At 39.3% G+C, this 17,621-nt stretch overlaps 1 protein-coding gene across 1 annotated transcript in view; it reads right to left on the reverse strand.

Annotated features, from left to right (window-relative positions):
• VPS35L (VPS35 endosomal protein sorting factor like) overlaps positions 1-17,617 on the reverse strand; it is a 50,146-nt gene extending 32,529 nt beyond the window's left edge. Inside the window, 16 exon segments of the mRNA XM_027654745.1 lie at positions 762-884; positions 1,242-1,319; positions 1,834-1,927; positions 2,930-2,977; positions 3,389-3,485; positions 5,649-5,708; positions 6,676-6,760; positions 10,195-10,323; positions 11,111-11,187; positions 12,214-12,238; positions 12,593-12,715; positions 13,044-13,211; positions 14,162-14,261; positions 17,429-17,535; positions 17,538-17,569; positions 17,572-17,617. Coding sequence (XP_027510546.1) covers positions 762-884; positions 1,242-1,319; positions 1,834-1,927; positions 2,930-2,977; positions 3,389-3,485; positions 5,649-5,708; positions 6,676-6,760; positions 10,195-10,323; positions 11,111-11,187; positions 12,214-12,238; positions 12,593-12,715; positions 13,044-13,211; positions 14,162-14,261; positions 17,429-17,535; positions 17,538-17,569; positions 17,572-17,617 — 1,392 coding nt within the window.
• Positions 17,618-17,621: the final 4 nt, after the last annotated feature.

Here is a 17,621-nt window from a genome sequence, read left to right on the forward strand (position 1 = left end):
AGTAGAATTTGTGATCCTTCAGCCATGCCATTACTGCAAGTAATCCCTATTTGCCAGCCAGGTCAGTTATCTCTGGCAGGAGAGGTGAAGATAATCAACTCTGCCAGAGTGCAAACCAGACTGACTGAGACTAAACAGCCTGTTCACTGTGTCAAGCAATTACAAAGCTACAGTTTACTTAAATCACTTTTATATCTGTACAACAGAAGAAACTAATGAATTCAGGACATAAAGATTAAACTAGCTAAAGGACAGCAAGAAACAAATAGGAATACTGCCTATGAACTTGAAGTGGTCAAACTTGAGCTATGCGGAAGCAAACATTATTCCTGTTCATAGAATCATAGAATAGAATAGATTGGGTTGGAAAAGACCTCCAAGATCATCAAGTCCAACCCCTGATCCAACTCCAATCACTATATCATGGCACTAAGGGCCACATCCAATCTCTTTTTAAAAACCTCCAGGGATGGTGAATCCACCACCTCTCTGGGTAGGTCATTCCAATGCCTGATAACCCTCTCTGTAAAGAATTTCTTCCTAACATCTAACCTAAACCTCCCCTGGCAGAGCTTGAGCCCATGTCCCCTTGTCCTATTGTTGGTTGCCTGTTCAGAAGACAGAATCAGACAGTCGTATGTGGGCTCTTAATACTCACTTTTACATTCATGTAAGTACTGACTGTGGGGCTTTTAACAGGCAAAATTAACTCTTCACCACAACACTTTATTTAGCATCAAGCATGGATGCTAAATGCTTACTTCTGGAGCATGGTATGCAATACACTGCAAAATCCAGTCTATAGCAGGAGAGTATAGGGTCAAATACAAAGGCATCTCCACACGTTGTCCCACCAGCTGGTTCTGAACCGTATCCCCGTGTATCTGTTGAAAAAGAGGATGAAAATATGTTGCTGTGAAAAGGTATTTAATGGGAGATATGATAAACTGGACAAAGTTTGTATATGACTGGAAATGACAGTAGACAGTATCACAAATATACACAGATATTCTGAAGCATTCCTTGCAAGCTCAGAACAAATATTATTCAAGTCTGGTAACATGCAGAATAGAGCAGTTTCAACTTATCAGAACACATGTAAAATGTCCCATACTATATCTAGATACAGGCAGACCACTAAATCTAGATTTAAGAACTTCAAAGACTTTTAAAAAGTATGTGGCAGTTTGTCTGAGGAGTGTATTTATCTGATTTTGCAAATAACCCCCCTATTTGCTTACTTGTTTAAACGTTAGAAGAAAGTCAAAAAAATTTTTGTTCAGGCTTTCTTTGAGTTGTGGTGCCACTTCCATCCCAACCTGTATTAAAAGAGAGAGAAATATTTTATCAGCATCTATCACCTTTGACTCTCCTTCAACTGTAAGACAAAAACGCATTTTCTGAAGGAATACACCAAAGTCACACAAATCAAATTAACAAAGAGCATTGAATCACATGCTTTTGACTATTTCCTAGCTTACTATTATAGATACGTTCACTAACAACTACCCTGAGGTAGTTTAAACATGATTATCCTAACATCAGCTCCAAGTATCTGTAAGCAGTGATGAAATCAGTGTCTACCCCAGCACACTGCAACAGCCTATTGTATGCAGAGAGCTTACAGCACCACATGAAATTATTCTTATTATAAACACTAAAAGAAAGATTCCCTATTCTTAAAACAGAAGAGGAATTTTTTTGTTGTTGTTATTTGTTAGAAGGGACAGGCTGCTGACTACTTCAGATAAAGGCAGCAGTTACAAGAAGCAGTGGCAGTTCTAGTTGCAGTAAATCTTTGATACAGACCAGAAGAGTTAAATGACAGCCTACCCTGCAAAGGTATGCTCTTGCATAGACTGCAACCAGTGGATCTCCAATTCCTCTAATCATAGCTGTTAACCGTGGGAGACATTCCGAAATCCCCCTGTTAAGATTTTTCAGAAAAGAAAATGAGCTTTAACAGTCAATAACAGAATTATATCACCTACCAATAACTTCAGTAGCTGCCTCGTAGGCTCACAATTGAGCATGAGTTACAGAAACGCTTATCAAAGAAAACATTTCATTTCTTAAGTAAAATTTTATGTGCACAGTAACACATATCCTATACTCAAACTGCAGTATTTGCTACTATGAGTAAAACAAATACAACTAAAAAACTCCTCCTCTCGTTTGGAGGAGCAGCAGAGCTATGGAAAGGCTGCAACTCAATGTGAGAAAAGCAGCCACTTAAAGCAGAACTGGCAGTACTCCTTGCATGTCTCATTTTCCCACAGGTCCTTTTGACAGAGCTGTACTTGTGCCTGGAGATGGGGCCCATCAATTCCAGTAAAAGAACTGCTTTCTAGGGATAATAAAGTTGTCACTATAGTAGCAATTTGGCTTACAACACTCATTTCAAAATATAACTGAAGAAGGACAATTACATGGGAAGGAACATTCTCTGCTCAGCAGCTGACACCGTTTGGCAACACATTCAAACTTATACCAGAGTGTTCAACAGATAATGGTTCATTGCTCCTAAATGATTTCTCCAACTCTGTCTCTACCAACATGGCATATCAATATTTTCCTTTCAGTTTTCTATCCTGTTTTTTTTGCTCCACTTCTCACCTCAGCAATTTTCCTTTCCTTCCATCCTCTGCAGGTACTAGTTTTCAATTTGCATTGGGATTTGTGACATCCTGATACCACCATTATACATATATTCCAAAACTGCAAGCATGATTGTGTTTCAAATCGTATCACAGTTCAATTTGAAGTTTGCCATAGCATTCTCTTTAAAAATTCCAAAACCTCTTAGCATTGCTTCTTCTCATATATACTGAGACCTTACCCACCATTAATCACAGAATTGTTATGCCTAACTCCTTGAATTAGTTCCTAAGCCTGTTCACTTCCTTCCCATACTTAACATTATTCTTACGTTTTGGACAGGAACTTATTGCACTTCAGTATTGCTGCTTCCACATAACTAAGTTGAAGCCAAGTTAAGGAACAAAACTAAAATGCACACCATTGAAAAACATGAAACAAACATATACCAACTACATATTGAGCAAACTTTTCAATGCATTCTGCAATTAATCTCCCCACATTTTGCTGATTTTTGCAATTTATCTACAAGCTTCTTTTTCAAAATTTTTCATACATCATCTCTATTTTATTGCTGCCACACTGCTCAGAGCCAATAATTAAGCATTCGTTTTACTACAAAACATGACTCAAAAGCACATTCAAAACAGACAGCCTGAAACAAAGAAAACAAAGGCAGTATAAACATCAGATACAGTGGGTTTTATTGAAACAAACATGTTCATTTTTGAGAAAGTGTACGAAAAACCCACACTCACACACTCTGAGAGTCTCATTTGACAAAGGATACAATCTGGGAATGAGTTCTCTGATTGAAGCAATCTTGAAAAACCAGTTTAAGCAAGTTTCTTTAGCTGTATCATTAACACTTTCTGGAGAAAAGTTATCTGGGGAAAACAACAACCACTCAGACATAGTTACATTCTTTCTGGAAATAATTTGCTTTTCATTCTAGATTTAAAACTGTATTCTCTCTCCCATCAACAAGAAATTAGGGGCAACCATAATAAACTAGGCAATACATTGGCTTCTCAGTTCTCTCCAGCAGCAGTCAGAGCTGAGTACACAGCAAGAAGGGGGAACAGAGCTTCCATCTTGCATTGAGTAACATTTCAGAAGCTGAAGTCAAGCACTCAATGCCAATCTCAGAACTGCTACTGAGAAATCCCACCTTTCTCTGCTTTCTCAAAAGTAGAAATTGTTAAAAATGGAAAATACAGGGCATCTGTAACAAATATATGTATTTATACATCTGTAACAAATGCATATATATAGAAGAGATTTAAGCACTCAAATTCTTTGTTTTAAAAGGTTAATATAGTTTTTAAACAATACATTGCCTACAAGAAGTAGGAAATGCTAAACACTGACACAACACTTGTTTTTGTACACAGCACATGGAACGCTGCAGTGCAGTTCTCTCCCCTTGAGCTCTGGGACTATTTGTGGCAGCTGCAAGCAGGGAAAAGCTGCCACCCCGAGGTGGAACAGATGGGTTGGGGGACAGAACTCTGGTCAGGCAGGCATGCAGTGGCATGGCTAACTGCTTCCTCTTTCTCTACATTGCTTGGAACAGAAGGCAAAATTGGCTTCTTGGGATCAACTCAGGTTTGAGGCAAGATGGTTGGGATGGATGGGTCCCTCTTCTCTCAGTTTTAAAGCTCCATAAACAGCTTCTGCTGCGAATGTCTCCTTATCCACTCCCTGTGAAACAGGTTAAAATACCAGTGCTCTCCCCCACAAGGTGAGAAGCTCCTGCTCCACAAGAAAGTTTCCAACTTCCCAGATGAGAGAAGCCACACATTAGATGCTGACTGAGTACAGGAAGATGTTCTTTCTCATCTAGGACCTCAGGAATTCTCACCCGAATTTGTTTTGCTTGGTTCCCAAGGGACAGCCTAGAGATTAGGCCTGAAATACGCTGAGATTTGCACTGCTGTGCACAGCCAGCACAGCACAGATTTTCCCTGTCCCTCCCACTTTTATAGCTGCTTGGGAAGTTCCCCCAGCAATGCCTCCAGCAGCTGTTTAGCTGCAGCATGAGCTCAGTTCTCCAGAATGGAGGTAACTCTGCCCAGAAATCCTGGTGTGCTGTGGGAACTGTCTGCCCTCATTAATAAGAACAGTTTGTCAGGTCTGCAATAATCAAATTTTATCTTAAATATTTTCTGTAAGTTTATTTCAAATTTCAATATTTGTTGGTTTCAAGCTTCTGGCTCAAATGCTATGGATTTAACTGCAAACTAATGGTACTGTTGCTTTGCCAACTACAGAGTAAGAATGTTTCATATTTCAAGGATGTGCACTTAATGCACTCCAAATTGCAAGGAAATGGTTGTATTTCTGTGGAATGTTTCAAACTCTTGCTAAAGAGGTTCTTCCACATACATTTGTACTGTCAGTATCAAATTAGATCTTTACACTGTGTTGGAACCTGAACTGAAAAAATAAAAAGGGCCCAAATTAGAAAGATTAGGTTAGAAGCAGCCTGCTGCTTTTTCCAAAATTCTTCCCTAATTAAAGCAAAACTATCAAGTTTCCAATGTAGCAACAAAATCATCTACTTACCAAAAACTGAGGACCTCAGCTTTGCTAAATTTGCACCATTAACGTTAAGCTACTAAAATGTAGTACTTTCAGAAAGAAACATACGCTAAGAGGAAAAAAAAAGATCTTCCTTCATCTAATTTGAGCATTCATGTTTAATACTCCCTCCCCCAAATAAATTCTGTATTAAAGAACTTATCTATCATTCTTTGTGATTTCAAGTTTCAGGAAGACCCAGCTTATGTTTTGTAATATCAGAGCCACAATCACATTTTATTACATCTGAGGGATATTTTTCACAGTTAAAATGTAAATTTGCATGAACACTGTGAATAGTGGTAGCTCTAAGCAATGGATTGTACTCTGTAAAAAACTAAAAGCTACTAGATGCAAATCAGAACTTTTTCTACAGGAGATACACCAGCAAGTCCTGTTTAACCTTCCTTAAGTTAGTTCTGACATGACTTTTTCCAGGAGTGCAGTGGAAACAAACACAAAGTTACCTGGTAGAGAGACACGGTTATCAGCACACATGGACAGAATTCGGTCATACACCAGCTTCCCTGGTTAACAAAAAAGGAAAAATAATAAGAACCAAAAATAACTTATAACAAATTAACAAACTGTAAAACACAAAATGTTGGTCCAAAGGTTCCCTCTCTAACATACAGCGAAATTAGTTGGAAAAACTTCCCAGAACTCTGACATTATGCTGCCCCCTAGTGAGGCTGAAATGTTCAGTGCAATGTCGGCGCTTCTCACACCATAAAAACAATTCTCTGGCTCCCTTAAGTGCAGAGGTAACACCCAGGTCAGATTTCCCCCAGGCCAGGAAAGGCCAGCTGGTGTCCTGACTTTGCTGACTTTGGATATTATGTTATCTTCAGCAACTTTCAGTAAGTAGGAAAGAGTAAAGAGGAAGCAAGACTTGAAAAAAAAAACAATTGGATCTATGTCACAGCATATCCTGCTAACATCAACCTCAAATGCCATTGTAAATCTTTTCCATAACATGGCAGAAAAAAACAAGAGAGTCACATGAAATGAATGACAATTTGACTTAGAGGGTTAAAAATATATTAAAAAATTCAGTAACTACCTTCTGATCACTCCACAGTCCCTATTCAGCTAAAGAAAATTTTCTGACTCCTATTCTTCAAATATAAATATATGAAATATTGAGTCAAGAGGCTGCCAAAACCCAAAATATTTTCATAATGACAGTGTTTTAAATTTCAAAATGCAGAGATCATTATTCCCAAGGTTTTTTTCCAGATATTCACTAATACATAAAGCACAGAATTACAAAATTAAATATTTTTATTTTAAAGACTTTGCTCTTGAGAGTTTTTTAAGAACTACACACCATGTTTATACCACTGGGGTTGTGTTGGAAATATTTGTGTTGGAAATATTCCATGTTAAAGCTGAAAGCCCTTTTTGGATAACTTTGATGCTTTCTAACACTACAAAACATTAATTTAATCTTATTAACAATTGTGTAGTAAGTCTGGCACAGTAGATACTTACCAAAAGTATCAAGGATATCTGTAATTAAAACAAATTTACTTGGATAAAACTGGATTACTGTTGTGTCTGAAAGAAGCTTAGAACACTAGAAAGAGAAAAAAAGACAAACAAAGAAACATTTTTAGAGGCCAATGTAAGTTTGTGTTTATTACTCCAGAAAGGCTGGAACAGATTAATATCCACAGATGGAAAAAACCACCATGAACTATCAAGCCAAAAGCACAAGAACCTCTAACATAACACACCACGGTGCTCTTTATATTTTTTCAGGTTACTCCTCATTTCCAGAGTTAGTCACAGATCTGGTTTTCCTTTATATAAGGAAAACCACTGCAGAATTTCAGCTGACCATGCAGATCTGTGCATTTGTTCAGATGAGACGAATTCTCTTGCAGAAGCAGCATTAAAAGCCACTTCTTCTCTAAAACAAGCTTTTAAAGGGCATTTTTCAGTTTCTCAACATCCATATCAAACACAAAATTTATTATAGACTAGATTAAGAAACCATTTTAGAAGTGTAGTTAACGAGCTTTTCAACACGTTTTTGTGGCTCACATAACTAGTCCAAAACATTCTGGAAACAGAGCAGCTGATCCACAGTCAGCTCCAGGGAGGAATCTGTAATCAATCACCCACTGGCATCCAACCTGATCCCAGCATTTGGATTACAGCAGTGGCTGATCCAGTCTCATTTGAAAACGTATTATTACCCACTTAGTTCTACTGTCACTGGATGCCAAGGCCAGGAAGGAACATATCCATTCATGATATGAATTCAAAATACACATGGAGGAATGAAGATATTTTTAAGATATTTAACTAAGCTATTCTTTGTTTTCCAAGACTAAACTGGAGTCAAAAACTCTGGCAGAAGTTTACTCACAAAAAACCAGCTTCTACCTGAAGAAAACAGGCAAATGACTGACTGGGGAGAGAAATCCACCTCCTCCCTGCTTGAGTCAAATGTGGCCTCAAGTCCTCTGTGTTCTCTAACACTGACAATATTCTCTGTGATCTCTGTCTCTTTTCTCTCCTTCATCAGGAGACAGTTCTTCAATCTCAGTGGAACAAATAAAGTCCAAGTTTTCATTACACTTCAAAAATACAGAAAGCAATCCGAATACCCTCCAAGACCGCTTTGTTTAAACAAGAAAATCATAACATTTGAATATCCTTAAACAAGGGGCACACTTAATCTTTTTGCTTTATTCATCAGGGAAATTTAAGAGTGCACCAGAAAGACAGGTGAGAGCATTCACATCCTACAACCAAAGCAGAAGCGTCCCTGCTGCGAGGTCAGTCACCTTCAAAGAAGGGTAGTTCAGTAGCTGTTTAGGACCTACACATACCATGAATGCTTAATTTCCATTTTTCTTAGAGCTCACATATATAATCAACTTAGTTCAGCTTACTCTAAGTAGCTTAGTTTACCCCATCTTGACAGGTAAAGTATTTTGTAAAAAGGCACTTGAGGAATCATAGAATCGGAGAATTGTTTAGGTTGGAAAAGACCTTCAAGATCATTGAGTCCAACCCTCAATCCAGCACTGCCAAGGCCACCACTAAACAATGTCCCCAAGTGCCACATTTACAGGTTTTTTAAATACCTCCAAGGATGTTGATGCCACCACTCCCCTGTTACAATACTTAAGAACACTTTTGGTGAAGAAATTTTTCCTAATATCCAATCTAAGCCTCCCTTGATGTAACTTGAGGCCATTTCCTCTTGTCCTGTTGCTTGCTACTTGGGAGAAAAGACTGACCTCCCCTGACTAGTGCCTCCTGTCAGGTAGGTCGTTCCTGAGCCTCTTTTTCTCCAGTCTCAGCACTCCCAGCTCCCTCAGTCACTCCTCACCAGATCTGTGCTCCACACCCTTCCCCACCTCCATGTCTCCCTTGAAGTGAGGGGCCCAAAACTGAACACGAGATTCAAGGTGTGGCCTCACTAGTGACAAGTACAGGGGGACAATCACTGCCCTGGTCCTATGGCCACACTACTGCTCATCCAAGCCAGGATGCCACAGGCCTTTTTGGCCACCTGGGCACACCCTGGCTCATGTTCAGCTGCTGTCAGCACCCCCAGGTCCTTTTCCACTGGGCATATTTCCAGCCACTCTTCCCCCATTCTGTAGCACTGCAGGGGGCTGTTGTGACCCAACTGCAGGACCCAGCCCTTGGTGCTACTGAACCTCATAGAACTGGCCTCAGCCCATCAGTCCAGCCTGTCCAGATCCCTCTGTGGGGCCTTCCTACCCTCAGGCAGGTCAACACTCCCACCCAGTTTAGTGTCATCTGAAATGTGCTGAGGGTGCACTCAATCCCCTGGTCCAGATCATTGATAAAGATAATAAACTGCACTGGCCCAAAAGCAAGCAGTGAATCCCACCTTAGAAACCATATTATCTTAAAATTGTTTGTGAACCATTTGTAAAACAACTTCTGAAAGTATCAATGTATAGATTATCACTGCACATCACACACTGTGTGTACATATATACACACACACAGTATATATGTATGTATATATATATACATACACACATTAAAGCACTGTAAGTACAGTACATCCTTGTCCCTTTTCTTCTCATCCAAAGACAATATTCACACTTCACAATCCTATATATGGATTTTTTTAAAAATAACAATAATAATGCTGATTTTGTAGTATTACAATAGAACATTAGTCACCCTAGGTCACATATAACTGTTTGATCTCACTTCATTAACATTTCATTTCCTTTTCTGTCTTTACCACAATTTAAGATGAAATTACTGCAAACAGTTTTCACAAGAGTATTCAAAATGGCAAAAAAAAAATCCTGACTTTATATATAACCCCACTGGATGACTGTTAGCATTACATCAGTTCTACAGCTTTTAAAGATGTCATTATCTCCTCTGTCCTCTGCTGCACTCTGCCTCTGGCCCTTTTTAAAGGCCAAGCCAAACAAAAGAACATTTAATTGTCCTATTTCCCCTTGCCCTCCTCAAAACCCATCACCACAAATGACCCAGAGAGAGACTGTGGACAAGTTTTTAAAAATCAAACAAACAAAGAAAAACCCCATACATACATCTTTAAAATTCTGGAGTTGTTTTCTGTAGCTTGCTAAGGTCCTAAATCATGTTACTCAGTTGCCTTTGTAAGTCTGGATGGGTAAAATGCTGATGTTCAAAAAGCCATTCTCGTATTATTTGGGGTGGCCAGAAAGAGATGATATCGCTACATGTTATTTATTCCAACTATCCTTAAGCAGGTAAAATTTCCACACCCATCATTTGGCAAATCTTTAATGAGAATTTCTATCCCATGTAGCCTAATCAAAATCAATACATAACAACAAAGCTGAAAATCCAACTATCGTCAGAAATCATAAAACTCTGAAAGAAATGTGTTCTGGTGAGGAACAAAAAGAAAATAATAGAAAAATAATAGAAACTCTTCTTTTCCCAAGAAGGAAATTGGACAAATATCACCAAACTCATTGGTTCTGTATAGAACAAAAAGGTAAAACTGACCTGGATGACTATTTTGAGAGCTTTTACTTTCTGATCAGAGGACCAAGCATCCTTTAAAGACTGGTTCAGTTCCTCAATTCGGTTCATGTAATCCTGCTGAGTCAAATTCAACAGCTCTTTCTGTGATCCCTGCCAAGGAAACACAAGCCTACTTAGTGGGAGTGGGAGGGAAGGAAGGCAAGTGCTGTTATCATAGAGTCAAACCACAGGTGAAGAGATAAAATGCAAATCTAATTAAAGTTTCACAAAAGGTTACATATTTCCTTATTATAAAGGGTACTTTATTTTTCACTAAAAGAATCCAATCCTTTATTTGTGACATGCAAGTATTAAAACTGTGCTGGCTCAGGCAACAGGCAACCTGAAATTAGTTAAGAGGCAGAGGTTTCAAAACAACATTATCCAAAACAATTCTAGAAGATTTAGGTGTAAGGAAAGTAAGTTATGAAACATCTCATCTTGGCACTGCAAAACACTGCAGCTTGAGAAATAAGCTGAGTATTCAGTATTTCTATTGAGCTCTTAATTGTACCTTTAATTAAGCTCAGACAGACAGTGTGCAGCTTCTGCAACAGGGGCAACCAAAATTATCAGATGTTAAGGCTATTAGGCTTTACAAAAATTTACAGGAGCTGCAGGCTGTACTCAGTAACAAGATAAATCAAAATCAATAGATCAGGTAAATTTTCAAATCACAATTTCTAGTGATATAAAAATATGATTCTGCCTGAATCCTACAAAAATAAGGATTGAAATTACTAGAGAATTCTCACAGAAAGTATATATTTATCTAAATACTGCATAGGCACATGCAGAAATCAGGACCTTTTTAAAATGAAATAAAAAAAGATTTTTATTTCACGAATTTCTTTCACTGTTATAATGGTGCTGTAATTTGATCAGAAAACTTTCTCACCTCTTCCAGATCATCCAGTTCTTCTAACCTTGTCCTCACTTTTTCAGAGACTGCTGAACCAGTAGTTGTAGCTTTTCCTGTAAAGAATTACATGTTTAAGTCTCTAACATTTAAACACTGGGATTTCTAAAGAGAAACAAACCTGAAGGAACTTGACAGACTCAGACAACTAGTCAGCTTCTGTGAGAAAAGACAAGTGATCTGATTCACTTAGTGAGAATTCCTGAAGACACAGATTTAAACACACCTACAGTGCATTCACTTTGAACAGGGAATGACAAGCAAAATCGAATATAAATGGATTTTTTGCAAGTTGCACTGGTAAGAAAAGAATCACCAGATAGAACCACAGGATAATTTAGGTTAAAAAAGCCCCATGTAGGTTTGTGTCCAACCCTCCTCCTCAAAGCAGGTCCAATTCTGAAGCTATAACAGGTTGCACAGGGTTATACCCAGTCAATTTAACGATACCTAAGAATGAAGAAGTCACGCTCTCCCTGAGCATCCAGTTTCAGTGTTTGACCATTCTCATTGCAAGAAAGTATTTTATACTTTTGCAGTAGCTGAAATGCTGCATGTTTACTCATACATAAAAATCCTGATCTACTCTGCAATCAGCTAGGACTATTTAGCTCAGATTTGCTTCGCTACAAAACATGATAAAATATTTAACATTTGGTTCTTTTTTGAACACCCGGCACACAGTTGAAATCATTTCACTTTCATGTAAAGAGAATAACTGAACAAGTTCCCAAAGGACTTGTTTGCTTTCCTTCCAGCTAGCAGAAGAGTTGATAAACACGATACTCAAAACATGATTGCTCACTTCAAATGGAAGAAGGTTTTAAACTACAGTGGAAGGCAGTCAAATAACCACAAATTCATGAGCCAAAACAGGAATAAAAGACAAGGTGCTTGGGTGGCTTGTTTTAAATAATTGTTTTAAGTAAAAATCCAGTAGTCTTAATCCACAAAAGAGCATAGACCCAAACAAATGTCAGAATGGGGGAGGCAGGAAAACCCATTTCAACTGTTCTTGACCACAAACCTGTCACTGCACCCTACCTCAAGCAAACTCTGTTATGGTAAAAGAAAGGTCTTACCTTTTTCAGATCCCATATAGAGATTCTGTGGGGAAATAGAAAAAGCAGACTATTTAGCAGTACTCGCTAGCATTTCAAGAATGCATAGGGTAATTACACTGCTAATTAAGCCTCTAATCATTTAGAAGTAGACATAAGACCAGAAGTTATTTGTATTGTTACAAAAAGACAGAGTGATGGCTTCTATATATCAGAAGACTTTTGGACTCAGCTTCAAAATAATCTTTATAAATGAGGGCTCACGGTACAGATTTCTACAACATTAAAACTGAAATTTAGAGGACCAGTATTTACTCATGTAATCATTACAAAGTAGCAACATCCAAAATCCAATAAAGGTCTAGTAGAAATAAATAAAAGTGGAGAAACTGCCACTTACAATAGACAGCTTCTCTGTTGTTGTGTATCTAGCAAGGATTTCACCACGTTTGCTTGACCATGGTTCAAAGTCACTTCCTACTGCTGAGCTGTCATCTTTATCCCGTTTCCTTCGTGTACCATCCTATGAGGGGAGAACAAGTTACTAAAATGTTAAAATACAAAGCTGGAAAAAGAAGAGAAGGCTGATAAAAGTCAACTGCATGTTTCAAGTGCTAGCTGATCCTTCCAAAAGTTACAATACTAAAATAAATAATCCACATTTAAATAGATACATCAACATAAATTGGATAAAAATAAGTAAATAAAAAGTAATTTTCTATTAATACAATATTTCCTGTTTGCATTAACCTGGTGAGACAAACATATTTTTTTCACGGTTGGTATTGCGATTTGGTTTGGTTTTGTTTTGTTTTATTTTATTTAGTTGAAATAACTGCCTCTAGTGTTACCATGGTAGCAGTGGTAGTCACAGGATCTGCAGCTGCTGCAAATAATGACAAAGGGTCGGTGCCATCCAATACACTGCTCAATGGATCCATCATAGAACTAGAAGAAGAAGAGGAGGTAGAAGAAGTACTCCCTTTCCGGTTCATTTTCTTGGTCTTGGATTCAGTAACCTGAAAAAAAAGTTCAAAGCTACTACACAAAAGGGCTTTCTCTTTCCTCTCTTTTCTTTAATAAATCACAAAAATATGTGCTACATAAATTGTGCTGTTGCAACAAAAGCAAGGACAAATCAAACAAACTCTTTGGAGCAAGCACCAACATTTAAATTGCAGCACCTCCTCTTCCCCTGAATCTGGAGGCACTCACTCTTCAATAGCATTTCCATTACTTTCTTTTCCTTCCAATTCTAGGTCTACAGAACTATTACAACCATTCTAAATTTCTTTCTAGTACCCCTCCTCTATCTTATCAGGTTTATCCCCCTCCCCTAACCTCTTTCTTGCTATTTGATTACCTCCAACAGTTTCATCCTGAATTTTCGTGTAGGACACTCAAGCCTGGCACATCAAATCCGTTTTTAAGGCCACTGTCTTATCTCCTTCCTGACCTTCCTGAGCAAAAGCTGCTGCCCATTTATCATTCATTAGCTGATGACTATCATCTCTTTGAAGCTGGATTTTTTTTGCACATCCACATCTTTAAAAGCCTCTTATACATTAAAGAAATGATAAATTTTTTAAAGCACACAGCTGACTGGAAGTTAACCCAAAAATCAAATCTTACATCAAGCAATTATGCAGGTTATTTGTAATGCAATAATTTGATTTTAAATTTATCCATTATTCAGCATTTAATGCAACCAAGAAAACCCACAGGCTGGAGTGCTATATTTGTTAGAAGGAGACTGATTTTGACACATAACAGCACCAGCAAATTTCTGTAAAGGACAAACAGAATAAACCTTGATGCCTTTAAAATAACAGGCCACTAACATAGAAAGCAACTTCACAAGTAGCACCACTGACTTCAAAGCCTTTTAATTTTAAAAGAACAAAAGTAAAACGAGGAACACAATCAGTTTTAATTCACATTCATTTTCCAAAAGCACAAAAGAACTCACTGTAATGGGTTTCAGTGGATGGTAATCACCGAAATCCAAGGGTACAGATTCCAGCTTGCACATTTCAGATTCTGAGGCATAGTTTCTTGATCTCGCATGCCTTAAAAAGCAAGAGTAAAGGCAAAGATATATGCATATAAATAATCACATACTAAGAGAGAAACATATCCTACGTCCATATAGATGCTTAGTTACAAAAAGAAATGCGTGTTGAAAAATAAGTAAATGTAAATAGCAGCTAATTGTTCTTTCCTGTTTCCTTCAGGTTCCTCAGAATGTTTACAGCACACACTACCACCTCAGCCGAGTGGGTAAAACCAGTGTTTACACAAAGAACTCTTTAATCAGACTCCTAAAAAAACAAACAGTACTTCCCCCATGTAATACACATCTTTCCCACAAAAACTAATCCAAACTTTCAAATAATTCCATTCCTACTCAGAGACCTAACTCAGTAGGAAGCATTTCATCAGTGTCAAGCAGCCAGCTCTTCTACAATACTACTTACCCCCCCAAAACCCAGTTTCATTTAAAAAATAATTAAGAATTAGATAATTTATGATTGTGCTACTCCAAGGAGAAATTTTGACATCTAATGGGATAGACAGCAAGAGAAAGAGTCCAGTGAAATCCACATGGAAAATCCTTTTGTTTTCTTGATCTCCAGTTCACTGAAACAGTCCCATGTTTCAGTGACTCTTCCTGCTCATTTGCTTTGTGGGTTAATCAGCATCTGGGTGAAAAATCTTTCAAACTCTTTCTGGCTACCTAATTGTAGCATTTCTTTTACTGCTGATGACTCCCAGGGCACACCCCCAGGCCAAAATCAACAGCACTCTAATTAGAGTGCAAGTACACTGGCAAATGCACATGGCTAATACACATGTGGGAGTGAACGAGAGCTGTTCACCCTGCAAGTAAGTCTTTATAAAGTACATTTACAATGTGGCTATTCAAGTGATGACAGCTTGTAACGCAGCTAATACAGGGACAAGTTCAAGCTTGCTCTGGCATTATGTTCTGCTTACTCTCCAGGGAAAGGAGATTAAGCATTCCTTTCTTGGCCAGTGCAGTGCAGCCAACTTCCCAGAGGAAATAAGACTCTGGCCAAGCTGGAGTTTTATCCCCCATTCATACTGCAAAATACACCCCTGCTTCAAGTGCTGCTTTAACAGTGGGTTTCAACCTTTTTCACGCACAAGCATCACCGTACCTCTGCTTTCAACACTTGCCAGCCTGCCAACCTTTCTCTCTCCTCCTGGTAAATGATCTTTTTCCCTGGGACTGCTGGACCTCCTCCTCACCCTGAGGTCACTGAAGCTCTTCCAGTATCCAGCCACCCTACGAACTCCAGTGCCTCCCTCATGCTCCAGGCTCAGCACAGAGCCCTGTGCAGCACAAGAACCAGCCTCGCTCCACATCTCCCCTTCTCGAGACAGGACACCCATCTGGACACAGGGCTTATCCTACACAAGGGCTTCAAAAGCTTACAGGGAGCACAGATAAGCCAGGTATGTAACACAGAAAAGAGCCTCTTTACAACACTAGACATGTATTGGCTTTGGTAATACAGTGAAACACATCCCACAAGTGACTGTAGCTGTTACTATATGTGTATTAAACATAAACCCCAAACAATTTCTCCAAATATTTGCACGTAGCACTGTAGCACTAAGTTTTCAATTGCTTCATATTTGTGCCAATTCTTTTTATTACTCTAACAAATTTTTAAACCAATAATTTTTTTAATTCAAACACTACGTTCATACAATTCTTCAGCACCAACAGGTGCTGGTTTTTTTCTTGTATGCAGACTGATGAGTATGCAGACAATTGATATGCAAACCAGCTTTTTAGTATGCAGTGATGCTTAAAAATAGCTTAAAATAGCTAAAAAATAGCAAAACCCTGTAGCATGACAGTATCTTCCATGTGACAGAACAACATGATGGAAACATCTTACTCTGGTTCATTATTTCTTCATGGCCACTTCTGCATCAGTGTTACCAGACCTACTTACCAGCCGGTTACCTCACTGCTGCACTACCTAAGAATCAGTTTGTCAGCATCCCTACTGCTCTGCTTTGTTCTGCTCTATTTTGCTACTGCTAGAGAACCCAGAGTTGCACCACATTATTCCTTTCTGTTTCTGCAAGATCACTGACCACACACTGATTCCATCGAAATCACTGCACTCAAAGGAAGTAACAACAGTTGCAACAGCCAGCAAACGTGTTACTGCTGTCTTACATCCTCGATTTCTCCTAGCTACATAAATTCAAGTTTTAAAGAACTTCATATCCCAGTAAATTTATTTTTAAAAGCATTGCTCTGATGTTTTTATAAAACCTCAATTGGTTTAATTACAATATTTAAATCCACTAATTATTTCTGCATTTTATTAAACACGAAAGTTTGCTCACACAATAATATGGAAGAGTGAGCCAGATGATATTCAGCATGACAGTGTATATATGGGGAACACCTTTTGGCATCCTCATGCCAGTTGTTGCATATTACTTTTCTTGACTCCACCACCATAGGCTTGACTTCTAGTCTGCTCAGGACTATAACCCATCAGCCACACCAAAACTTAGATATATTCCACGTGTTAAAAGCACAATAGACTCAGGAGAGTGAGTCTTCCACAAAGAGAAAATCAGCTTGTTTGTAATCAAGAAAGAGTTTGAAGAAAAATTAACTATGAACATATTTTTGTCTGTCAGAGAGCCTGCTTTATTCTTCCTTCCCATAACAAATACCAGACTGTGAGTTATTCTTTTCAGTGCAGCTTCCTCAGCTGTACCCCACATTTTCCTGCAGTAATACTGCACGCTGCTAGAAGCTGACTCTGCCTCTTCAGTCAGTAACTCGTGTCTACTTCTAAAGAGCCTGCAAAAGGTAACTATCAGAGATTAAACAGTGCTAGTAAAGCCAAATTCACTGCAGGAGATGTTCACCTCCCCCAGCGAGCACCGGTAGCAGCGCGCCCGCAGTGACCCCGCCCGGAGGCGGCGGGCGGAGCGCTCCTGCCCCGCACCGGCGCCTCGCTCCAAGCAGGACACGCTCCGTGACAACGCACCGGGCAACGACCGCGGCCCTCGGGGAACTGCCTTGCTTATTACAGGTTAAAAGGAGCCCACAGCAGCGGGCAGAGGCCAGCGGCCGTGCCCTCCCGTCCGGCTCACAGCTGCGCCTCCGCCCCTCAGCGGAGCTGCATCCGCGCTTAATGTAACACCAGCGTGTCACATTATACGTGAACCTGACCTGCACCCTCCGGCTTCTCCGAGAGCCACGGAGAGAAGCGCCTGGCTGCGGTCCCACGGCAGTGGCTGCCCCCTCTCAGGCCGAGCGGCCCCGAGCCCCGCGGACAGAGAGCTCGACAAGCAGCTTCCCCCACTGGCACACGGGGGGCCGCCCCGCCTCATCCCCGCGGCTGTGAGGCTCGCGGAGCATGGCG

This window comes from Corapipo altera, unplaced genomic scaffold, assembly GCF_003945725.1.
Source record: "Corapipo altera isolate COAL_440 unplaced genomic scaffold, ASM394572v1 98, whole genome shotgun sequence".
NCBI lineage: Eukaryota > Metazoa > Chordata > Aves > Passeriformes > Pipridae > Corapipo > Corapipo altera.